The sequence below is a fragment of the Lolium perenne genome, chromosome 2 (genome assembly GCF_019359855.2).
Source record: "Lolium perenne isolate Kyuss_39 chromosome 2, Kyuss_2.0, whole genome shotgun sequence".
NCBI lineage: Eukaryota > Viridiplantae > Streptophyta > Magnoliopsida > Poales > Poaceae > Lolium > Lolium perenne.
In genome coordinates this window covers 57,482,133-57,507,916 of record NC_067245.2, presented here as the reverse complement: position 1 = coordinate 57,507,916, position 25,784 = coordinate 57,482,133, and the positions used below count along the sequence as shown (strand labels likewise).

The 25,784-nt window shown below is 46.8% G+C and overlaps 2 protein-coding genes across 3 annotated transcripts; both read right to left on the bottom strand.

Moving 5' to 3' along the window:
* Nucleotides 1-981: 981 nt before the first annotated feature.
* Nucleotides 982-4,307, bottom strand: LOC127322870 (pectinesterase QRT1). The gene is made up of 5 exons (XM_051351289.2): nt 3,597-4,307; nt 2,967-3,156; nt 2,669-2,875; nt 1,468-1,703; nt 982-1,335 (listed from the first exon to the last, which is right to left on the bottom strand). The coding sequence occupies exons 1-5, from the start codon at nt 3,920-3,922 to the stop codon at nt 1,188-1,190; spliced, it is 1,107 nt and encodes a 368-aa protein (XP_051207249.1). The 5' UTR covers nt 3,923-4,307; the 3' UTR covers nt 982-1,187.
* Nucleotides 4,308-19,934: 15,627 nt separating this feature from the next.
* Nucleotides 19,935-23,958, bottom strand: LOC127322871 (uncharacterized). Of its 2 annotated transcripts, none has more exons than XM_051351290.1 (3): nt 23,566-23,956; nt 21,055-21,273; nt 19,935-20,364 (listed from the first exon to the last, which is right to left on the bottom strand). In XM_051351290.1, exons 1-2 carry the CDS (start codon nt 23,836-23,838, stop codon nt 21,055-21,057), a joined length of 492 nt encoding a protein of 163 aa, XP_051207250.1. In that variant the 5' UTR covers nt 23,839-23,956; the 3' UTR covers nt 19,935-20,364. The 2 variants fall into 2 exon arrangements, with proteins under 2 accessions (XP_051207250.1, XP_051207251.1); XM_051351291.2 differs by lacking the exon at nt 19,935-20,364 and adding an exon at nt 20,371-20,523 and having other exon boundaries at nt 23,566-23,958.
* Nucleotides 23,959-25,784: the final 1,826 nt, after the last annotated feature.

Genomic DNA, 25,784 nt, shown 5'->3' with positions numbered 1-25,784 from the left:
GTGCCAGATGAGTGGCCGTTGTTGGTCTGCATTTAAGCTGTGCAATGATGTTAGCAGTTGGATGGCATGATCCATTCTGGTGACCGTCCTATCAACTGCAGCTGCAGCATGTTGTTCGGAAGTAGTTTCAGAATGAGTGGGATATCCCGTCCCAAGATGTGCAAAACCTATTTATGGCATCCTGAACCCTGAAGTAAACTCGTACTGGGTGCCGATGCCATGCCATGATCATTTTCCGTTATGCTAGGCCTGGTGTCTCTGGCATGACCATGCGGCATGATGCATTGCCTGAATGCCCTGTTCCTTCATCCATGCAAACCCTTGGCGGCCATGATTGACACGCCCTACTCTGCCCTCAACAACATCAACTAAAATTCTTAAAAAATGATTTTTTTTAAAAAAAAGCAAAAGATTTGCCATTTTCATTGTTAAGGGGAAGTTTTAGAGGTCTTACAAACCAAACTTGGTAAAGCATCAATCTAGACAACAAAGTCCTACTCTCGCAGCATCATATTGCAAAGTGCTTTCGCATCGGCAATGCTCGACAAAGAGACCTCCTCTTTGATTTCCATGAACAAGCATGTTTGGGGTTGATGAAATATTCCTAAAGACGCGAGCATTCCGTTCCTTCCAAATCTCTCATGAAACAAGCATTGCTAAGGAGGCTAGGGCATTTCTATGTTTGCTTCTTTTTTTGGATCACATCCCGCCACCATTCTTTGATAGAGTGAAGAGCGGTCCAATCTTGGGGTTGAATGTGAAGAAGACCGAGCCATGACTTCAAGCTTTCCCAAATGCGTCGAGTGAACAGGCAATGAAGTAGTAGATGCGCAGCCGATTCTTGCACTTGGTTGTAAAGTTCACAATTTCCATAATTTGGGCAACCCCTCTTTTGTAGACGATCTGTCGTCCAAACACGGTTTTGAAGTTCAAGCCACGCAAAGGTCTTAGGACACCTCTCCTCCCCAATGACTACTATGGTTTGGGAAACGATCTCTTTTTTTTTCACAGGACCAACAGATCTCATGTTGCTACATATATGGACGTGACAGGTCCGTTACATACATGGCCGTACTAGTACATGTCAACTAGGTGGTTACATTATCTGCAGTGAAGTGAAGAGACAAAGCAATCTGAATGAATTGGAGAATGGAAGATTCTCTTTAGGTAGGTTACAGTGTCGTCGTCTACAATCTGAGCCACTGCTCGCCATTGATGAAGTCCCGTCCGAGGAAGGGGCGCGCCTCGTCGTAGGTGAGCGCCCGCGACCACGGCACCCTCTGCCGTGAGCTCGCCCCCGGACCCTTGCAGTTGTACTCCCCGAACAGCACCGTCCTGCGCAAAACACACACACCACACGCGTCACTTTCCCATGGATTTCATTTCACCAATCAATCGGGCAACCAACTAATTGCCCGTACTTGGTAGTGGTAGTAGCTCAAGGAGAAGGGTGAAGTGTGACAATACTTGGTCCTGGTGTGGTCGCCCCAGTCGCTCCAGCCCTGGGGCACGACGATGCCGCTGAGGTCGCAGTAGGAGTACACCACACGGGCATACTTCCCCCACGCCCGGCCCAGGTAGAGCATGCCGGAGCCGGTGAGCCGGCACCCCACGAACGAGAACCCCGACTCCTCCGACGGCGAGCTCCGCTGCGACGCCGCGATCGCGCCGTAGCTCGTCGCCACCGCGTGCAGCCTGCAACCCTGCGTCCGTGCATTGCATGCATTTGTCAGTTTCAGACTTTCAGTTCAATGTCAACATCAAAAGATAAACGTAGCATGGCATTGGCATGTAACATCGCGTTCATTGAGAACTTGATTATTTCTCGGTCAGCGACAGTTGTGCATCGAGTAGGAAGAGAATGTGGCCACGGAAGGTTTTAGCGCAGGTTTATGCAAGAGCATTGTGGGCATTATGCTTGGCTACCCAATGGATTCTACTGAGGTGTCGATGGCTAATGTAGCTATCTAGTACTGCTAATCAAGTTGTGTACCACACTACTCCCTCCGTCCACAAATAAGTGTACGTGCGCGATTTTCAAGATACATTATGGAGTGAAGTAAAAAATGCATTGGGAAGATGCATCTCCCCTCTTTAATTAGTTCACCTCCAATGAGCTAAGTGCTTGTAGAAAACAAGGAGAACATATGGTCAATATTATTGGGTTTGATTTCCGTGCGATGAGAGAGAAGCAATTAAATTGCATAGAAGTACACTCTTTTGTGGACAAAGTTTAGGGCTAGATGTCCACTTATTTGTGGACGGAGGGAGTAGATACCAGAGCTAGCCTACATGTTAGACACATAGAAAGTGAGGGAACCAAGTGTCAAAGCCGTGTTTGCTGTAAGAAACGGGATGCAATGGCAGGGGTTGGTGGATTCCTGAATTGTGAAATTTGAGACAGCAACCCAACAGTACAACAACAAAGAATTATTGTGATCCTTGGGAGGAAGGACATGAAGATGGCAAGGCTAAAATAAGCGTCAAAATAGTAGCCTATGGGAGCAAATTAATAGGGCAGCGTGGACAACTAATCCCTGCCTAACATCGTCTAATTCCTGAACAAAAGTTGGGTGTGGTCAGTATCTAAAAAGACAAAAAAAAAGAAATGTTTGGTTGCGGTTGGGTTTTGCCAAACAAAATCAAATCTTGGACAATCTCCTAGTACCTGGTACAGGGACCTCGCGTTCCCGAAAATGAAATCAATGGAGCCCTGGATGTCGCAGTTGAACAGGTAGTGCCTCCCGATGTTGTCGAACAGCGTGTCCTGGGTCCCCAGTATCCTGCACCTGTACAGCATGGTCTTATCGCCGGACAGCCGCAGCGCCACCGCCTGCTGCCCCACCGCTCCCGGCGGCGCCGCCGGCGCCGAGTTCTGCACCGATCACAGCGTACATATCACGTTCTGATGGAAGAACAGCTTTATCGCCGGCGATCTTCAGCATGGAGAGCTAGAACCAACGTACCTCGAAGGTGATGTGGCTGGCGCAGAAGTAGTCGGCCTCGACGGCGACGGAGGCGGACAGGAAGGTGCCGACCTGGTGCCCCGACGGGTCGATGTCCGACGCCCGCGCATTCCAAGTGATCACCGTGCGCCCGGTCCCCATGCCGATGAGCGACACGAACGGCTTCGTGATCGGTACCGTCACCTTCTCCCTGCACCCACCAAGTCCCACCTAGCTCGTTAGTTCAGTGGTTACTTGCACCGTGCAGCACTATGAAAAATATTAATTGCTCAACAAAATGTAGGAGAGCTAGCTCGTACTAGTTTTGAACCTCTTCTGGATTATTTCCTAGTACGTGATAAAAAAGAATGCGATATTCTACCTAACTAGAAGCAGCATGCAAATTTCGTAGCCTGCAAGCATATTCCAGTTTGCAGACACTAAGATGGAAGTGGAGAATGACTAGCTGCAAACACAAACTAGCTAAGCTATGTGGTAGAACTGTCTGTCCAGAAGAACTGTCGTCTGTCCAGAATCTAGGGAGGACGGAGGAACACACACACACTGTAACTTAATGGCCCCATTAACTCTTGACGGCAGTTACTCCGAGAGATCGAGGGGAATCGCCAGTGAATGGCCGGATCAGTTCACCTGTAGACGCCGGGCTTGACGAGGATCTTGACCCGCCGCGTGTTCCCGGCGGGCACCATGTCGACGGCGCCTTGCACGGTCCGCGAGTGCCCCGTTCCGTCCTGCGACACCACGATCGTGCTCAAGGCCACCATACCCCCGCGGCGCGGCGCCGACGCCGATGACTTGACGCCTGCTTCGACGACCGGCGTGCCTCGGGGCACGGCCGCCAGGGCCGGCATGGTCAGGTCCTCCCACGTGATGAACTCGCCGCCGGCCACCGAGGCGACGGCCGCGAGCAGGAGGAGGACGACGGTGTAGTGGCGGAGCCGCCGCTTGCCCGCCATAGACGCCCCCCGCGCGCGCCCTCCTAGCTAGCTCGTAGACTTGGGTCAGGTTGTGAGTTGTGACGTAGGGATCGATGATCGATGAACTGGTTGGCGATCGCACAAGCAAGGGGTTTGGCAGACGGTGGGAGCTGATCAGCTTAGCGGGGAATATATAGAGCTCGAGTGCTCGATACATCGATCTGAGGGGTTGCACTAACACGTTACTAGTAGGTGACATACATGATCGGGGTGATGGTATGTGTGATGATGATACGGAGAAGGAATGGGTTGGGACGGAATGCAAGAAGACGTTGGAGGCGTGAGGAAGTGGTGACGCCATTAAATATGGGGAGCGCCCGGCCTGCCGGGCGGCGGGTGCCCGCTCCGATCCCCTTCATCTGCCGTCCCTGCTTGCACAAGCTAGACGGCCTTTGTACTTTGATGATGCGCTCAAAGGAGAGAAATCAGGGACGAAAAAGTTTCCGATGTGACATTGTGTGCACGGCTCTGGTTATGACAAACCAGATTGCTAACTTTCGTCTACGAAATCTTCAGAAACTGTCACCTAAAAGCGCGCGTTAGGTTTGTGATGTTTCGCGAGAATCATCAGCTTAAACCTAGCCACGCATGAACCTGATCTTGAAAATGGTTACTAAAACCGTGCATTTCTAAGCTTAAAAAAATTATGAAAAGAAACTACACATATGGTTATAGCGTAGAAACTTAGTCTTGCAAATTTTTCACACGAAGTAGTGGAAAATTTCGAGCCATGCAAAAAATCACAAGATCACAAAATGTTGCGTTTAAGTTACAAACTTCGTAACTTGGTATGCGGCCGAATCATTTTGTTATTTTTTTCATAGATTAAAAATGGCCATATTGAAGTTTTAAAGTACACACGCATAACATACTGTATCCATTCTCTACATGTATGTTTTTTTGTCTTTTTTAACTTAAAAATACGACTTTCTGCTCCCTCCATGTTAGCTTTTTTTTCGAAATGGGAAAAATATCGCCCCAGCTTCTGCATCCAAGGGATGCACACGACTTTTTATTAGATTATTCACAACACCTTATAAGAGCAATACAAAGGATCAAACTCGAAGCCACCTCACTAAACCTACAGAGGGATGAAGGGGGTGACAATTCACCAACACACATCAACCAAAAACCAAATGCCTTTCCAGGCCGCCCAATAGCAGATGAGAAGCACATGTTAGCTGATTGCCTAGGTTAAATGTTTCACAATAAGTTACGAAACTTTGCCAACTGTGCAAAAATCATCACAAGCTCGCACATCCTAGTGTTTAAGTCACGCATTTTGTTTTGTGGACAAGGAGTTCAGGAGGGTGTAGTTACTAATTGCTGCCATGAATTACTAGTGCAGGGCTTAATGTTTGGTGTTTTATTTATGCCATTCCAAGATGTGGAACTAGAAAGGTTGGTCATGGATTGCGCACGTGAGGGACATAGATTTGTTAATTTGGGGAATTTTTGTGTATGCCATCGAGGGATGGAAGGATGTGTCTGAATGAGGTAGTTAGAGCATGTCTAGTAGAGCCCCTAAACCCTCAAACCTCTATAGCAGTTTTACAGGTTGGAAATAGCCATTTTTGTGCATTTTTACAGGTTGAAAAACAGGGGTAAAGAGTAGAACCCCTAAACCCCTAAATAATGCAGTTTGAGGGTTCTAGTCTTTGGCTCAACCCCAACCCCTAAAACTGTCATATGCCATATCACAGATTTCATCACATATCATCATTTCACATATCACAAATATCATCACATTTCACATAAAACAATAAGCATTGTAGTTATTTATTACAACACCAAATAGTACATTCGCGCACATAAAACAATAATCATTCAAATTGTTACAACAATGTTGGACCATACAACAATAATTGTTCGAATCAAATAGAACAAAGGTAAATCATGCGGCACGGCGCTGCCCATCCAAATGCCACTGGTGCTCGACTAGATCATCACGGAGACGACCATGAGTGGCTGCATCTTCAATCTCACGATGTGCTTGAAGAAAAGCTTCTACACGAGAAGGGTTTCTTTCCGGTTGCACACGTGTGCCAACATTGTCATAGAAACAAGGCAAGTTTAACCCCCTCTCATCTTCTAGGATCATGTTGTGTAGAATCACACAACACTTCATGATGTCCACCAAGGTTTTTTTGTCCCAAAACCGAGCCGGACCCCGAACTATGGCAAACCTTGCTTGCAAGACACCAAAAGCTCTCTCTATATCCTTGCGGGCTGCCTCTTGTGCCCTTGTGAAATGAGCCTCTTTTCTGGACAAGGGCACCCCATTTTTCTCCTTGATGGACTTCACAAGAGTTGCCCATTCGGGATAAATGCCATCGGTGAGATAGTATCCCATTGAGTAGTCATTGCCATTGACTGTGTAGTTGCAAGTTGGAGCATCTCCAGAAATTAATCTTTTAAACAAAGGAGATCTATTGAGCACATTTATATCATTGAGTGTTCCCGGCAACCCAAAGAATGCATGCCAAATCCATGTGTCCTCCGATGCCACGGCCTCAAGCACAATGGTAGCATCACGGCTTTTACCGCAATACATTCCATGCCATGCCTTTGGGCAATTTTTCCATGTCCAATGCATGCAATCAAGGCTACCTAGCATCCCCGGCCATCCCTTTTTTCATTGGTTTCCATCAATCTTTTTGTATCTTCCTCGTTTGGTGCTCGAAGGTATGTCTCACCATACAACCGGATAACTAACTTAGCAAATCTACGGACGGATTCCGTGGTTGTATCTTGCCCAATGCGAAGATACTCGTCCGTGTAGTCCGCAGGTACACCATAGGCCAGTACCCGCATTGCCGCCGATATCTTCTGGTATGCACTAAACCCCATGATACCGGCGGCGGATCTACGACGCTTGAAATATGTGGAGGCCGCCTCACAGTCGATGACAATCTTCACAAATAGACTACGGCGCATTCGGTACCTTCTGCGGAAGAGGCGAGGAGGGTATGTAGGTACCTCGGCGAAGTAGTCTTCCATCAAATGCTCGTGTCCGAGAGCGCGGTTCCGGTAGATGGTGGTTCGCCCCATCGTCGACCCTCTCCTCTGATCCATCAGCTTCGCGCGGTCTTCAAACGATTGCACCTCGACGAGGAGGCTCATCATCTCGACATCATCGTCTTGCAACAACTCATCAATGTCGGAATCGTCGGATGTCGACCAATCCGACGAATCCGACATCGAGTCCATGACAACGTTGTTGTTCATCTCCATCTGCAAAAAAATCAACCATCAATTAGTGCTACAAAATGAAACAAAAAAAATGAAACAAAAGAAGAAAAAAAAGAACATACCTGGGCGGAGGAGGCCGGGGCGCGGCGGGGCAGGGGCGCGGCGGGGCCGGGCGGGAGGAGGGCGGGGCGGAGGCGGGGCGGAGGCGGGGCGCGGCGGGAGGAGGCCGGGCGGGTGGAGGGCGGGCGGGCGGAGGGCGGGGCGGGCGGAGGCCGGGCGCGGTGGAGGGCGGGCGGGCGGAGGGCGGGGCGGAGGCCGGGCGGGTGGAGGGCGGGGCGGAGGCGGGCGGGGCGGAGGGCGAGGCGAGGCGGAGGCGGGGCGCGGCGGAGGCGGGCCGGAGGGCGGGAGGCGAGGCCGGGCGGGCGGAGGCCGGCGAGGCGGAGGCGAGGCCGGGCGGGAGGCGAGGCCGGGGCGGGCGGAGGCCGGCGGGCGGAGGGCGGGCGGAGGCGGGGCGCGGCGGAGGCGGGCCGGAGGGCGGCGGCGGCGGCGGGGCTGGAGGGCGGCGGCGGCGGCGGGATCGGGGGAGGAAGAGGGAGAAGAGGGAACGAGCTGAAATGTCCCTCCCGCGCGTGTCCGAGACGTTTACAGGTCGGGGACGGGTTGGATTGCCCAACCCTCGTTTCTACAGGCCAAGAAGGGATTCCCAGGTCCGACCTGGGAATTTTTTTACAGTTTTACAGTTTTAGGGGCTCTAGTCTTTGCGATTTTTTCGTCAAAAACTGTAAAAAAGCGGTTATTTTTACAGATTTAGGGGTTTAGGGGCTCTACTAGACATGCTCTTAGTAAGTAGTTAGTGCAGGGCGGTTGGGTCCAAGCATGCACGTTTCTCTTTTTCTTTGACCTAGTTTAAGTCATGGCCAACACGGCACTCGATAGTTAATGCTTTCGCTTCCAATTAGGCAAACAATGTTCTGAAACAGAATGCTGCTTCAGACGAGAAGATTGCAACATAGCCCACGAGTCATAGTTGCTAATGCTTTTTCTTCGAAGAAACAGGCAAAACAAAGCTGCTAATGGTTTAGGCCAGAAAGTGTTTAAGTGCTCAAACTGACTAACCTAACATCGTTGAAATCGTATTAAAAACACTGCTAAAATTTGAAAAGCGGTCAACTTGGTAGGTCTCCTTCAACGACCATTAAGCAATCCTAAATTGCCCAAAACATCGCATTCTTGCTGGGATGATAAGGGTAAAGGGCTTGCACGAGGAGCTCTGTGGGGAGTAGTGGCTAGTGAGAGAGGGTTCCACTCAGTCCACCGGGTTCAAGTCTCCTCATCTTCTAAGAGCATCTTCGGTCGCGTTCCCCCAAAGCATCCCCCGAATGGATTTGGGAGACGTCGGACACATAACCTCTCCCAGGCACGTGCTCCAAAGGCCGCTTCGGTCCGGACATGCCCCAAACATTGTCCGGCGTCCCTGTGTATAGAGGCTCTATCAGGGACGTCGGACACGATTTTTACATTTGCTTTTTTATTTGGAGGTCATGTTTGGGGGACGCGGTTAGGAACGGGAGCTCCCCCAAACGCAAATTTTGTCCGGACATCCCCAAATGACCATCCTTTTTGCGCACCAGAATAATAGGAGAAGAAAAGGCACTGTTGCTGATACGAATAACACCGCTGTCTAGCATCTCTTGGATTTGCCTATCAATCTCATCCTTCAGTTGAGGTGTATATCTGTATGGTTTCTTGTTCACCGGTTGTGCTCCAGCAATCAACGGTATAGAGTGATCATAGAGACGTCTTGGTGGTAAACCAACAGGTTCAGCAAATACAGTCTTGAAGTTTTCCAGAATCTGCTTAACTTCATCAGGTAATTGTACAACGCTATCAGGGGAATTGTGCATCATCATGAGTTCAACTACAGTACAGGCAAACTGTCCAGGTTGCTGACTCTGTAATGTAATATGCTGACCCTTGTGATCAAAAGACATCCATCTCTCCTCCCAATCCACATTCATGGGGCTGTGCAAAGCTAGCCAGTCCAACCCAAGGATCCCATCATAAGTACCCAATGCAAGGAACTTGAAATTTGACTGGAAGTCATGGCCATCACATAACCAGTGACATTGCAACACGCCTTGATCACATTGCATTAGTGCACCATCTGCTACTTTCACTCTAAGCACATTCTTCAGTGCAGTAACATTAGTGAGCACAGGAATAAACTTGTTGTTGAGGAAAGAATGTGTACTACCCGAATCCACAAGTAACTGCACTGGGTGACCTTGTATTTCACCAGTTAACTGGAAAGTAAGCATGCTTGGATCCTTTACTACAGTATCAGTCATCATCAGATGAAGCTCAGCTTGAGTATCGGAAGAACCAGCTCCAGTATCATATTTAGGTGCCTCTGCTTGAAAGAGGTCCAGTACTTCGTGCAGCACATGTAGCTGGACAGTTCCTTTGCATTGATGATCTCTACCCCAACGCTCACCACAGGTAAAACACTCCCCCCGAGCCCTCCTGTAGTTCCTCAATGCTATCCATTTGGCATCTGTGGAAGTTGTCGTTGTTTGCTTCTGGTTTTGATCAACAGCAGGTCTGTGTTCAGTTTGCCCTGAGGAAGTCCCAGTTGGCGGGGCTGGTAATGGTAGTGCCCGCCTTGGTGCTGGTAACGCCAACATAGGTGGCGGAGCATGCAATTGCAGTTGTTGACGATGTGCATGTTGATAATGCCTCGGCGCCTCACCCACCTCTTCCTGCAACAACGCGAGAGAGTAGGCAGTATCGAGGTCGACAGGTTTTTGTATAGCCACAACTGCACGAACTGAATGTGTAAGTCCATCTATAAATCGAGTAGTGTAATGTAACACATCTAGGCTAGCTTCATGAACAGAAAGTTGGTCGATCAGTTCAGAGAATCTATCGACATAGTCAGTGACGGTGCTGGTTTGCTGTATGTGATATAATTGGCGCAACAGGGCTTGATGCTGATCGCGGCCAAATCTTACTACCAGCCAAGAACAAAATTCTTCCCATAATTTTGGACATGCGCCATCAAATTTTGGGAAGCGAACGGTGGTGGTGTGCATCAGGATCTCGGTGGTGGGGTGCGAAATCATCATAGCGGCGGTGGGGATGAGCTTCGCTAGCCATAGTAGTGGAGGAGGGACGAATAATTTGCGCACCTCTTGCCGGAGGAGGCACATAAACACCGGTGGTGTCATGAGCCTTCCCCCGGTCCAGTTTGTCATCGCCGGGCCCATCTGGGCGAGCATCGCCGTCGCGCGGCGTGAGAGGCAGGGTGGATGCCGCAGTTGGTGCTGGAGTGGGCTTGGAGATGCCGCCCGCCATCTGCAGTTGGATCTCCCCTAGATCTGCGCGGATCTCGTTCAGCGCGTCGAGCGTGGCTTGGTGCAGCTCTTGCGCCTCACGGCGCCGCGTTGGTCTCCAACTTCTGTTCGTTGACCAACTTGACCATGGTGTCGAATATCTGCTGCTTCGTGAAGCCCTCAACCTCCATGGCTCGATTTCTGGTGAACTGGCGGGTGCGGTGGTGGGTGGGTAGAGGAAAAAATTGGTCCAGGATGGGCTCTGATACCAGATTGTTAACTCCTATCTACGGATGAACACGAATCGGAGAGACAGTTCACAAGTTCATCGATTATCTGGAAGGATTCGATACAAATTGAGTTCTAGCTCATGGCCGAAGCCACTACCACCAAGCCGAGTCCATCCGGAGGAAGAAGAGGACCCCTTTATCCTCCCCAGGCCAGGGAACGAAGCGGGCTAGTCGAGCAAGAGGGCCGGTGTCTTCCTCGGACGGTTGCTTCGACGTACTGGGCCTGGGCCGTCTTCCTGTACTTCTCTTGGTTCGCTAACAGTTTGGAAGATGCGACTGGAGATGCTCTAAGGACACAACAAAGGAGCTTCTTTTCTACTAGTTTATTTTACAAGAACTTCCACATATTAGTACCTCTGGTTCTCAAAACAAGGTGCATATTTTTTTAAAGGTGTGACTGATTTTCAGTCGACTAAAAACTAGCTTAGTTTTCAGTCAAGTGATGTTATTTTCAATTTTGTATTGGGTAAACCATTTTTGGTTACAATTCACTTGCGATTTAAAAATCTCAGTTACATCCAGAAATATCTCGGCTGTAACCCCGACCTCAACATGAAAAATTTAAGTTGCAATCCTAGTTACAATTAATTGAAACCCTAGTTGCAACTAAAAATTTCAGCTTCAACTCTACAAGAGCAGACGAATCGTGATGCAAATTTGTCGATTTTGGACTTGACTAAGCACTAAGTTAATTCTGAGCTAGTAATTCGCTTTTAAAAGTCAAGCAACCTAATTTTTGACCAATCTTGTAGAAAAAACTATTGACAACTATAATATAATATGGATATAATATAAAAGTACATTTTATGATGTATTTCATGATATTTACTCCCTATTTTGGATGTTCTTTTTGTAAACTTGATCAAACTTTAGAAATATTTACTTGGCCAAAATTTACACGCTTTATTTTGAGAAATAGAGGAAGTATTCCTGGATTACGTTTGGAGTCCGTATACGACTAGGAGTAGACTAGGATTTTAGAGATCATCTTGCACTTCAATTCTATCTCCTCTCGTGTGCCTCTGTATATGCCTCCATGCAGGGTCATCAAAATAAATCGAAACAAATACGGAGTACTTCCTCCATTCGGAAATCATTGATTCAAATTTATCTATATATATTCGTAAGTATCTAAATGTGTCTTAGTGTGTAGATATATACATGCACGACATCATAGCGGTTAGTCTCGTGATGCCGATCGTAGAGTTTCTGACCACTCCCAAAGCCATGATACCCGGTTTTGACGAAAGATCAAATCGGTTCTTCATAAATTAAATCGAAATTTAAAACATTTCGATTTTCTATAGATTAGATCAGTTAGTCAAATAAATCCGGATCCTTCTCCGGTGAGTGCTCAGGGGGCGGCGTCCATCTTGGACGAACAGAGCGGACAACAAATCCCGAATCCGTAGCGCATCGCATCATCGCCGCCCGCTACGCGCGCCGCCACCGCTCGTTGGTCACAGGAGCACGCACATGTACAACGATGCGCTGCATCTACGTGGACCGATCAGCAAGAGCATCAGCCCACGCGCAGGCGGCCGGGCGACATCCTCGATCTGCGTCGACCTATCGTCTCCCAAGGCGGGCATCACCACCGCCATGCTGTGCGTATCACTATCACCACGAGCCCAGCGCCATGCAGGCGTGTGTGCAACTTTGCAAAGCATCTGCATCAACCATCGAGCCACGCAGCCACGCAGGCCTGCGTACGTCCGTCTGCTCCACCGTCGCGCACCCGAGACGCAAACACGACTCCGCGTGTGACATCACAGCACTAAGATTACCAGCGTGGTTTCCATCAACACGCCGTCGTTACATCGTCTACTCGATTTTTTTTCTTCGATAAAGAGCATATAATATCGCGGAGATACTAATTACATGCAGCCTCTGCAGCAACATCATGCTCTAATCGCATAAAGAATGCATACAACAAAAAAAAGAGAAAAAATATAAAAAAAGTTCCGCTACAGAGATCCATAACTTGATACAGCAGCACTGAATCACCAAGACAACACCAGAAGATCAGCTTCTCCATAAGCGACGGCTCCAAGAAGGAAGCAGTGCACAAATGCTATCGTCGCACGATTATAGATCGTAGGTTTTCACCCTGAAAAAAGTCCTCACTCTCAAAACAATGCCTTCAACATGAAAATGGTAGGCACAACCAATTAAGGCTAGACCTTGGATTTTCACCTTGAAAGTAGCATTCCAAGTGGCGTCCCTTGCCCCCGAACCCCACTTCCTCCGCCCAACTGGCCAAAACCCTAGTCATGGCCCTGCTCTGTTTTCCTCTCACTTCTTCGCGGAGCGTTACTAGATCGACTACTTTTTTTGGATATAATATAGATGGCACTCATGGAGGCTTCAGATATTCATCGACACATTCCCCCCTTTTTTCTATGTGCTTGATCACACATTTGACATGTTGGCGCTCCTCCCATACGTGTGGATACCTTAGATTTGTTTGTTCGATGCTTGATCTTGCAAAAACAATTACGAATTTGACTTGAAAGAATGTGAAATTGAACTATCATTTATTTTACAAGTAGAAAAGCTAAATAATCAAGATTCAGCTCCGTGCACCAACAACCGAGCTAAGCATGATGGGTATCACAAGGAAATCAACTCTGGTATAGAGATAACCAAGGCTCGTGGAAATGAATATATATACACTTACGTTCACGCACATGAAGAAAGATGACCACCGTTGGAGAGGTGCAGGTCGTTACCACGAAGGACCCCAGAACGCTACAAAAGCACTCCTTCTTCTCCGAGCCCCTCATGAAGTTAGGGTTCCTTCTTATGGCTAGATTTTTCTCCACTCTAGAGATGGCAAGATCCACGACTATTTCGCAAGTGCCACGAAGGAGAAGCCCAGACCTCTTCACAATATTTCATGAAGAGGTCACCACGGCACCAACAGCCAAGCCAACTATGAGGTCATCCTACAAGATTAACAAATTTATAGTCTCTCACTCGAACAAATTGTAATGGAGAACTCAACCCTTATGCAAGAATGCAAATCAAGAACACCATGAACAGTGGTCAAATCCTTCTCCCTCCAATCCCAAGAAAGTAACAAACTTTGGGGTGGAATTAGAGAGGAAGAACAACGTAAAATTCAATGACTCCAATATCTAGATTCTATGGGTTCCCCTCCCTTAGAGGGAGGGAATTGATTGATGGAGATTGTAGATCTAGATATCATCTTCCAAAGCCCACAAAAAGATGCAAAATCATAGGAGGGGTGGAGGTGGAAGCAAGCCTTTTAAGGAAAAAATGGAGGTCAATTTCGTGTTCAGGAACCCTAAAATTCTAGGGTAGGAGACCCCCCCCCCCCCCTTTAGCCTATAAATAAAAGTGAATGTTAGAGAAGTGCACGTGCTCTCTTGGATTCAGTTCGGAATTCCGAGCGCGAACTGAGGTTTGCACCTCCTTTTTCCGTTCGAAATCAATTTAGATTTTGTTCGTATTATTTCCGAGCCATTCGAATTTTATTCGGAAATCCGAATGTCACATGACAAAAGAAACACTCATACGAAAAATGCAATATCTTCCGCATCAAGATTCCAATTCGGATGAACTTGGGATTGTTTTGAAGTTAAAAACAAGCTCTAGATCTTCATGCATAGAAGCACCAAAATTTACCAAGAGAGTAACTACCAAGAGTGGGGAGGTGATAAACCTCCCAAAATGAAGAACCGATAAAACCTTTAAACTCAAAAATGAAATAGAAGAGATGCATACAAATTCCATTTTCAATGAAATTGGAGTTTTTGAAAATCTAGTAGCAAGAAGGAAAAAAATTAGAGAAGTGTAATTGACCTTCCTATGAGGATGCGATGAAGTTACTCAGCATAAATCCCCTCTTGATAGTGCGGATATCTATCTAATAACCCGGTCTCTCAGCAAACACGTTAAGACCGATAAAAGGAAAATTTTGCATGATGGCTATGGGAAGAAAATAAACTCTGGTATAGACATAACCAAGGCTCGCGGAGATGAATATATATCCTTATATTCACTTACACGAAGTAAGATAACCACCGTTTGAGAGGTTCATGTTACCACGAAGGACTCTAGGATGCTACAAAAGCGCTCCTTCTTCTTCGAGCCCCTCATGAAGTTAGGGTCCCTTCTTATGGCTAGATTATTCTTCACTCTAGAGATAAAAATCTCCACAGCCACTTCACAAGCTCCACGAAGGAGAATCCAGGACCTCTTCACAATATTTCACGAAAAGGTCACCGTGGCATGAACTGCCAAGCCAAATAGGAGGTCACCCTCCAAGATTAACAAGCTTACAGTCTCTCACTCGAAAAAATTGTAATGAAGAGCTCAACACTTATGGAAGAATACAAATCAAGAACACCATGCACAGTGATCAAATACTTCATTCTTAAATCACACAGAAGCAACAAACGTCGGGGAGGAATTAAAGAGGAAGAACAATGTAGAAGTCAATGACTCCAAGATCCTCTTAAGGTTAAAAAAATGGAGGTCAATTTTGTGTTCAAGAACCCTACAAAGTTTTGGGCAGAAGACCCCCCTCTATAGCCTATCAAGAAAAGTAACTGTTAGCGCAGTTTTCGTGCTTGCTCAGATTCAGTTAGGAATTTTGAGTGCAAAATTGAAGTGAGGTTTAAACCTCCTTTTTTGTTAGGAATCAATTTAGATTCCTTTTGGATTATTTCTGAGCCGTTCATATTTTATTCGGAAATCCGAATGTCACTTGACAAAAAAAAAATACTCACACAAAAAATGCAATATCTTTTGCAACTAAATTCCAATTTCGGTGAACTTGGGATTGTTTTGAAGTTAAAAACAAGCTCTAGATCTTCATTTATATAAGCACCAAAATTTACCAAAAGAGTAAATACCAAGAGTGGGGAGGTGATAAACCTCCCAAAATGAAGAACCGGTAAAACCTTGAAACTTGAAAATGTAATAGAAGAGATCCATACAAATTCTATTTGCAATGAAATTGGAGTTGTTGAAAATCTGGAAACAAGCTCATAAACTTTGGAGAAATACCAAGAAAGAAAAAAATAGAGAGATGCAAGTATGCAAAGAATTTGAGCTCCCTATGACGATGCAATCAAGTTACTCAACCTGAATACCCTCTTGATAGTGCGACTATCTATCCTCTAACTCAGTTTCTTAAATAACAAGTTTAAACCGACAAAAGGAAAACTTCACAAGTTGATACATTTGCTTGCACATCCCGCTTGATCCTGATGATGTCGCTTTAGGCTTCCCTCAAGGCAGAATGCTTCACTTGATCATTATAGCTTGGTGAAGATTTACAGTGTGCTCCCTATAAACCACTATGGGACATATTCATTCGAACACATCTTATATGTCCATTATCACCAAATGAACAACAAGATTAAAGCATATGATCTTCTCGACATGCTTCTCTTGAACTTTTGCCTCGCAACCTTGATGATCATCATCACTTGATGTTATCCTCTCGTTGGCTATATGAACTTCTACTTTTGATGCAAACCCATGTAAATATATCAAAACCCACATAGAAACCCAAGGAACGTAGATTATGTGTTAGTTCACAAAGAATAATCAGGAAGGCTTACCATACCACGAGAACACATCTAACATGTGGTACACTATTTATGCTTTGTATGTTGACCAACTTAAATGAAGCCGCAAGCGCATTTTGCACGATAAGAGTGACGGAGACGCATCGGGCATTCATGATGACGAGTCAATGAAGTCCAAACCGTCGAGGACGACGTGCGGACCTAGTTTTGCCAGAACTAGGTGCACGTCGAGTATGAAGGCATACTGCGATTTTGCCAGAACTAAGTACGCATAGAAGAAGTCGGTGACGCTGTGGAGGCAGCATAGACGAAGTCGATGCCGAGGAAGACGTTGTCGAAGCCGATGAAGATGAGGCACTAACCCGAGATTTAGTGACTCGAGGACGCGTCGAAGAGGAAGGCACTTGCCGGTGTTGCCAATATCGGCGTGCGAGGGCGGGGACCATCATGAACCGTGTGCTAGTGTCGTAGGGACTAGCAAAGGAGGCCTCCAGAGCAGTTGCGAGTCGTGGATCGATGAAGAGAGAGAAGGAGAGAGAGATGCCGGTGTTGTTTGCGATTGTCGGAGTACACGTTGTAGTCGAGGATGAGATGGTGTCGCTGACGACAAGGTCTTGGTAGACGAAGACATAGATGGCGGTGAAAATCAGCGACGTCCTGGAGTAGCCATGTTGGACACCTTGATTGTCATATAGAGGTAGTCAACGACACCTACGATGACCACAACTGGTCATCTAGGTTACCTGTAAAGGTGCAATGGTGTCACTCGAAGTAGGCAAAGAAGAACACGACGTGTGCCAAAGACCATGTGCGGATGTGGGTGATCCACGCCTAGGGAGACGACACAGTGGAAACTTGGAACTTTGGTGCGTATGGATGATGAAGTAGACTGCGTGCATCGATGCCGCACCCCGAGGGGGCGGATAGCTACTAGGCGCCAATTGGTCCAACGGCGGGATACCACCAGCGATGTACACGCCATGAAGATGCGTTGGAAGCTGGTAGTGTGGATCAAGGGCAGCGGTCCTGCGAACCGAAGGGGTGACGCATCGGCAGTCGGTGCTCGATCAGTGGTAGGAGCATGCTCGGGCGTGCTTAGCGTAGACGCGCGCTAGGTCGGTTGATCATACCGATGTGGCGTTCTGTGAGCCATGGCATGGACGATATGCAGATAAGAGTCGATGGCAAAATTCTAGGCGATGTCCCAGGCGATGATGGACCAACGATGGAGACCGCGTGGGCAAGGGCAGTCGGTGGCGACACATGAAGGCGTCCCTTGTGCGGCACTTCCAGCCTTGCTCCATGGATCATGAAGAAGAGCCGTTGTAGAGTAGACGCACATGTTGGAGTAGAGGCGCATGAGGACGACGGGTGGTGGGCGGTACAATCCGATCTATGATCGGCAAACCACAAAAGAAAATGTTGGTCGAGCGACATGCAGACAAAAAAAGATATATAGATCAGGAAAAAAACTCGAGGGTAGCCGATCAACCGATCAACGGACAAACCCTCCTACGTGTTGAACGCCCCCATAGTAGATCATGGAGATCGATCTCCCTAGAGGTAGCGTTGAAGCGTGTCACAAAGTTAGGTCAGGAACTTACAGTTGATACCATGTTAGACGAGAGAGAAGGATTGAAAAAATATGATGGATGTATCATTGAGCTCATAACGAGTATATATGGAGGTGCAAGGATCATATTGAAGTACAAGCTAAGTTAAAATTGTGTCGAAACATATTCCGACTATATCCTAGACTACTAAAACAACCGTGTATGCCGTACTCTAACACCAAGTCTTTTTTAACCATAGCTTCACTCAGAAGTCTATCATGATATCGAGTTACAACCATTTTCTTGAATTCCTCTTTTGGAAACAAACTCTCGAGATTTTGATCATCAAAATACAACATATTTTGCCTCAAATTTTCTACCGTACCTTCAAAATGTGTATGTGCAAATTTGTTTTTAGATTTTTTGAAGTCTCAGAAGTATTTTTTCAATATTTAAAAAAATAGGAGCACTGGTGCTCGAGTGCTGTTAGGGATTTTCGTAGACTACGTGCATTTGTTAAGGTAGCCTCAGGTAGCCTGCAAAAGTAGCCAACAAACTTATCACATTGTACATACATTGCTATCACACGAAAAGTCTACAATCCCACCCTTACCTCCATGACTCCAGTAAGCAGATATCCATGTGGTCAATATTAAACTAGAACTAAGTTTTAACCTAATAAGCTTGGACTCTCGGACTTACCAGCCTTATCTTGGCTATGCAATACTCTGAAGGCCGAGTTTGTATCTGCACTGTTACGCAGAAATGTGGAAATCCAGCATCGCCACATTGGCACGCAGGAGGAGATATCAAGTTGATTCCTTTCAGCATATTATAAGAATATGTTAACACCACACTAGTTCAGATGCCTATCACTCATCAATTGGAGGTTACAGCCATGTATTTTAGCAGGTTCTAGCCATTAGAGGAAGGAAGAGGAAGGAAGTGGAATACAGGAAGGAAGGAGAAGACAGAAAGTGGAGGAGGCCGAAGCCGTTCCGTTCCGTTCCAAGCCCCATCTTCCTATCGTTGATGTGCTGGTATATATCGCCCCCTTCCTTGTCTGGCTTTCGAGCAGGCCCTGGCCCAATAATGGTGGCCCATCTGCCAGCAAGACACGCTGCTAACATTGATAGCCATTTGAGTTGCACAAAGGGTATGTGAATGCACAAGGATTTTGAGCAAGCAAAACCAGCGCACAGATGATTTCAGTGTCCAGATTTCTTGCAAACCGATGTTCCTTCTCTAATGTAGAGAAAATGCAGAACTAGAGCTATTTGATCTGCTTGCTAAGAAATCTAAGTACTTGCTAGGGAGATGAGAGTTCGGTCTGCTTTATGAAGTTTTTAACTGATTTTGCATACATCATTACATCATAAGACAGTAACTATTTCGTCGACTAAAATGTCAGATGAAAGAAAATAGAGCTAAGTTGAATTGCTGCAATGCTCATAGTTAGCGAGTGGTCTTCTCTTAAAATGGGACGTCAAAATTTACAGGAACCATCTGCTTATTCACATATATCCTCATGTTTAGACATTCATAGCGTCTAGTCAGTTAAACCAGATTGTACAAGTCTGTGACGAGTGACTGAATGATGTGATGCACCGGAGCAGCTAAAGGCAAAACGATGGCCAGATGTTAAATGACTTTAATCCTCCACCCATCTTAACGTATATATGCACTAAAGTCAAGCATGCAAACTGATACAAAAGAATGCTGCATCTCCTCAATACCTCCCTACAATCAGGTTCACTGGGCCTGGATGCACTCAAGAAACAGCTTGCTAAATCATACAATCAAGATTCTGGAACCCACAGAAAACCTCCATAGGAAGTTAAAACTAACTAGCAGTATATTAAATCGTTTATTCTCAGTTTGCATGCTTATTCTGAAGTCCACTGGATGAAGGGGAAATAATGTAATCCAGCAGTAAAGAGTGGAACCAGTACCAGTAATGCTCTACTATAGATTACACAAGAAGCAGCATTCCAAATTAGCTGTACCTAGGAATATATAAAAAATACAAAATGGAAGTTATCTTCAAGCACAATATCCACTTGTCAGAACTGCTGATAACTAGAAGAGACACTGGATGGTGCTTCGATTTATTTAGTGAGATACATTTTTTCGAGAAATTGGCAGGACAGCGGTCCTCAGCTAGAATAGGGTACAATTTACAGTGTGGATTGGTACACTAGGTGGCATGCCAAGTAGTCGCCAAAAGAAAGCACTACAGCCTACAGGTGTTGCAGAGACGGGCATGCAACCCAAACTTCATCGGCCACCTCACGTTAGGTTTGCCTAGTTTCCTTGAAGACGCCGCGGTTCCAATCCTTCCAAATATTTCGCATAACATTTTATGAAATTTGTCACATTGCACCTAGCCTAGCACCCCATAAATACACAATTATTGGCACAACTTTGTCATAGGGTCCTCCTAAACTTCATCCACCATTGAATCCATTGTCAAAGTTGAGAAGTTGCAGACTGCAATCAAGAATCTTACCAGTGAGACAATGAGCACATAATTGGAATCCTTACTCAGATGAGAGATTAGTCGCAATCATAACCCTCAATGTGCGGCACTAACTGATCTCAGTATTGGTCTTGATTGTACCAATGAACTTAAAGGAAGTGAATATAATGCTGCAGAATCCAGCAAACTTTTGATTTACTTTCTGATGAACTTATTTGATAGCAACTACAGGGATGATAAAACACACATATGACAGGATAAACTCTATTGCTATATCCACAAATCAGCCTACTATCATAATATTCTGCACTACTGAACACATATAACCATAGATTGGCAACCCAGATTTCATTCACCAAAAGTATCCTACAGTACTAAGTAAAGAATATGGATTTTATTTTGTGTGAAGTGCACCATCCTAATATCCACCAATGGCTAGAAAAATAGAGAAATACTGTAGATAAAGGTCAAACCATCAAAACTGAAACAAGCACAAATACGGTATATCGGGAGGCTGAACTAAATTAGCGAGAAAGTACCGGTAGAAAAAATAAACTTTTACACACATCTGAAAGGAAGTGCACACAGGATGAATGCTCACTAGGGAAAGCAAACGTATAAATCCAATTGCATATATCTAATAAAGGGAAACAATATTCTCATGGGGAAACAAATTAGCAAAAGGATGAACTCGTTCGTACCTAATTATTATTCCGTGACTGCTCAAGCTCAGGCCTGTGTACTGACATGCGGGCAATCTCAGATACAGCTGCGTCACTTGCAGGCGTATCATCACCAGCAAGCTCCTCATATGCAGCCTCAAACGCTTCTTGCCAGAACCGCGGAAGCCATACATGATCACCAGTGCGTGTGTACAGGTCCCACATCCGGCGCACTAGTTTCTCCCTTTCCTCCATCTCCTACTCAATTCATAATTAGGCATACTTCAGTATCCCTTATTTACAAAATCACAAACCCAAAAAAAAAAAATCTACTTCCATTTGTTTCAGAAGATGCAAATGTTTGGATAACCCAAAACAGGAACAAATGCAGACAGTTCTTCATCCAGGTAATATACCAAATAAAATATATCTTGACAATAAAAGAGGTCATGGTATCAGAAAAACACCATGGTTTCAGGTTTCAGCATAGTACTTCCACATCACAAAACTGAACGTTCAAAACCTGAGAAGATGCAAATGTTTGGGCGAACTCCCCGTGTGTCCAGGAAACCAATTTGTCCCGGTAACAGTTAAAAATAAATAAAAATGTTTGCAGAAATCAATCAGTGTAGCACCAATTTCATGCTCACTCTGAAACTTTAGAGGTAAACAGTTCATCTCCTTATATAACTTCACAATGTCACTACACATTTCTAAGAACTTACTAACATGTTGAGGTCAGGATACAGGAACAGAACAAACACCAAGTAACAGCATTATCTAACAGGGTTTGTAGGTGGGGGAACCGTACACGTCTTGGGAGACGGCGGCAAGGTTGGAACCGCACAAACAAAAAACGGATTTGTTGCGCAATGATTGATCTGATTTCATTTTTTTTCGATAAAGGGAATATATTAATATCAAGAAGATACCAATTACACCCAGCCTCTGCAACAACGCACCACCCTAATGGCACTACGGATGCACACAGCCAAAAAAAGGAAAAGAAAACTAAGAAACAAAAAGTCCCGCTACAGTATCTCGGGCCTAACAACAGCAATACATCCACAACCATGACAACACCTGAATTACAGACTCTCCAAAAAACGACGCCTTCAAGAAGGGAACAGTGCTCAAACACCGTCGTCGCCCGATCAAAGATCTTAGGTTTTCACCCTGAAGATAGTCCCCGCTCTCAAAACAATGCCTCCACCAAGGTCACTGCCAGACACAAGGCCAGACCTTGGGTTTTCACCCTGAAAGGTAGGACTCTGCGCTGCGCTTCACCTGTGTTGCCGCCCCCACTTCCAAACCGCTGCTATGAAGCCGGGACACCAAGCAAGCCCCTCAACAGCGCGGAGACTTGAACCTCCCTTAGCTAGTCCTCCCCTCCGGCCTTTAAGAAATTCTCTTCTTCCGACTTTCATCATGGATCCAAAGTCACTTGATGTCAACACAGAAAAAGAGCTTCGCGCCGCTCCCTCCAGAACCAAACGGTCGGAATAAACGCATGGGTGCGCACGACCGAATACCTCCGATCCAGCAAACTCCAGGCAAAGCGCTGTTACATTCGCCGGCGGAGCCTTCCGGAACTCAACCCTCCGGCCAGATCACGAGTCCAGGCCTCCGGTAGGTCCTCCTGTTCACGCAAAAGAGGCCCTAGGACCGCCGCCTTTATTCAGGTCGGACCCCCACGTCGGCGACCATCCTGGGCTGGCCAACCCAACCCTCCACCGGCGACACCATCGTCGGCTTCCAAGCACCTCCATCGCCCCTGACGCCCGCCACCTGCGACCAGGTCGATGCCGTCACCGCCATCCAGGGCCGCCGCCCTATGTGCCGTGATCCAGACCTTGAGGAGGAGCAGCACGAGATCCACCCCCATCACCACCCGCCCGGCGATGCCGAGGCGAGGAAGGAAGGAGAGGATCGCGCCGCCAGGATCCAGGGCCGCGCCGCCGCCCCCAAACCGCATGCCCGGTGAGACCGCGGCGAGGAACGGAGGAGAGAGCCGCGCCGCCATGGTTCCATGGCCGCACCGCCGCCCCCATCATCGCCCGCCCGGCGAGGCCGTGGCGAAGACGTGATGAGATGGCCGCGCCGCCATCAACCGCCGGGTTCCGGGATCATCCCCCCGGCGCGGAGGCGTGCCTCCTACCGCCGCCCCAGGGGACCGTGCGCGGATCCCCGCCGCCCCCATCACCGACCGCGCCAGGCTTCACCGGCGGCAGCCTCAGGGGACGGCGAGGAGGGAGGAGGAGGGGGGGGGGGGGGGGGGGGGGGGCGGCGGGGGGTTAGGGTTCTGCCCCGAGTCGCCCTGGAGGGGACGACCCGAGCGGTTTCACCTAAGGGCAATCAGAGGAGGACAAATATGTTTGCATACCACCAATTTATACTGACTCTGAAGCTTACGAGATAAACAATTCATCTCCTTGTACAATGTCAGTACACAGTTCTAAGAACATAACATGTTGAGGTCAGGATTCAGGAACAGAACAAGCACCAAGTCACAGCAAGATCTGACAGGGAATGTGGGTGGGCGAATCGTACGAGCGGGTCTAGGTCGTCGAAGAGGGGATCGCTCACGTCCTGGGAGGCGGCGGCGAGGTCGCCGGAGGACCAGCGAAGGGTGACGGAGGCGGCGAACATGGACCAGAGTGCGAGTAGGGCGATGGCGGCGAGGGCCCACGCCTTGTACCGCCCCTTCCCGAGCAGCGCCGCCTCCGTGCCCCCACCGGGGGAGACAGGAATGGAGATCTTGGTCGCCGGCGTCGGCGACGGTGGGTGGTAGCCCTGGTAGTGGTGGCCGGTGACGGCCTTCATTGCGCCCCTCCGGCCGGTCCAGGTCCTAGCTCTCGATTGTAAAAACCGTGGGGACTGGGCAGTGGAGTGGCGGGTAGACCGTACGAGTGTGTGCGTGTCGTCCGCCAGTGATGAAGACTGAAGAGACGATCAACATTTTCATTTTGCAGGTGAAGAGGGAAACCCGTCTTCACTGTGTTGGTTGTCTGAATTCGACAGGACGCTGTTGTTGGGTCACGTAATCACGCTTCACGCAGTATGCTACGCTAGAAAAAAAAAACAAGAAAATGTCGATAGTAAAAGTTTTGGGCGAAATCGCCCATTACAGCATTCAGGCACCTCATACTCCCAGGACAAGGCGTTCACACTGCAGTTAGCATCTACAGTACTTGTGCAAGAATATACGAGCTAGTACAATGTTTGCAAAACGCTTACTGAACCTGATCGAACATGCAGAGAACCAAGTGCGGCTTTGAATCTTGACATCTTCAATGATCGGCGCCTCACTGGAAAAGTCTGCCTTGCGCCATAGCAACCGCGGCATCTGTTTCAAACTCAGCTCTGATTAGTGATTACTCCTAGTTCAGCTGCCAGACTGAATGCTTCCTCCGTGTCGCCTAACTCAGCTGTGAAAGCATCGTGTATTGCATCAGTGATTCAGTGCAACCAGCTCTAGCAGCGATAACCTGTCCATTTTCTGACCTGGCCACAACTATAGCTGCGCATCGGAAGCCCAGCCCGAAAATCTCGAGCCTAGCCATGAAATTTAGGCCTGATGGCTGGGCTGGGCCAGGTCTAGGCAGTGCAGATTGGTGATTTAACGAAGAGGCTCGGTATGTGGTTCATCGGGCTTTGGCCTTTGGGGCTTTTTGACCGGGATAGGCCAGCGCCTTTTTAGCACCGTGCTTTTCTTAGCCTAATCTGAAGCCTTGTTCGAACAGTGACGGAACCAAAACATCAACCCTATGTAATTGTGGGGTGCTGCTGTATGCCGAGCTGGTCGGCGCGGAAGCCGGTTGCCGCACACCCCGCGCCCGGATTACTAAACTGGGCCGCAGCCCAACATCAGATAAGCTGGTTTTTTCTTTTTCGTTTCTTTTTTTCTGTTGTTTGTTTTCTTTTTTAAAAGAATCTTTTTTAAAAATCTGAACATTTGTAAAAAAATTAAAAAAATCAAATTAAAAATAAATCACTTTTTAAAAAATCTGAACATTTTCAGATTTGAACATTTTTTTATTTGAACAAAAAATGTATTTTTTTCTATGAACAATTTCCGAATTTGAACATTTCTAAATTTGAACAAAATTTATATTTGAACAATTTTCGAATTTGAACGATTTTCATATTAGAACAATTTTCAAATTTGAACAAAATTCAAATTTGAACAAATTTTGAATGTGAACGATTTTCATATTTGAACAAATTTTGAATTTAAACAGTTTTCATATTTGAACAGTTTTCAAATTTTCGTAATTCTCAAATTTGACATTTTTCGAATAAAAACTTTTCTAATTTGAACAAAAGAAAAAATAAACAGAAAGAAAAAGAAAATAAAACAGAAAACGGAAAAAGAAAAAAGGAAAAAAAATAGAAAACGAAAGCGAAAAAGTTAAATGGGCCAGGCCCAATACCCGACCAGAGGTGTGCGGCAACCCGCATCGGCACCGACCTGGTCGGTGTATAGGACTGGCCGTAATTGTGTAGTCAAATACATGTATTTACGTAAATTTTTATTTGTTTTGCATACTTTTAGCATGTATGGCAAAGAACCATGTGGTCAAATGACTACACAGCTTAAGCGTGGATCCGCCACTAGGCCCCAAGGATGCCCAAGTATATCCACATCACCTCGTCCTCCTTGCATTTATCCTTCCACAAAAATCATGTCTACATTTAATTTTATCACTTCGTTCGGGGTTGGTTTCCATATTTTTGCACTATGTCGTACTTTATCTATATCCTTAGGG

Excerpts from the sequence above, each read along its gene's own strand:
- LOC127322871 (XM_051351291.2), bottom strand. The coding sequence starts at position 23,838 with ATGAAGGCCGTCACCGGCCACCACTACCAGGGCTACCACCCACCGTCG. Across the intron at positions 21,274-23,565 it reads TCGACGACCTAGACCCGCTC|GAGATGGAGGAAAGGGAGAA; the intron begins GTACGATTCGCC and ends TGAATTGAGTAG.
- LOC127322870 (XM_051351289.2), bottom strand. The coding sequence starts at position 3,922 with ATGGCGGGCAAGCGGCGGCTCCGCCACTACACCGTCGTCCTCCTCCTG. Across the intron at positions 2,876-2,966 it reads CCAGCCACATCACCTTCGAG|AACTCGGCGCCGGCGGCGCC; the intron begins GTACGTTGGTTC and ends TGATCGGTGCAG. Across the intron at positions 1,704-2,668 it reads ACGCGAGGTCCCTGTACCAG|GGTTGCAGGCTGCACGCGGT; the intron begins GTACTAGGAGAT and ends GCACGGACGCAG.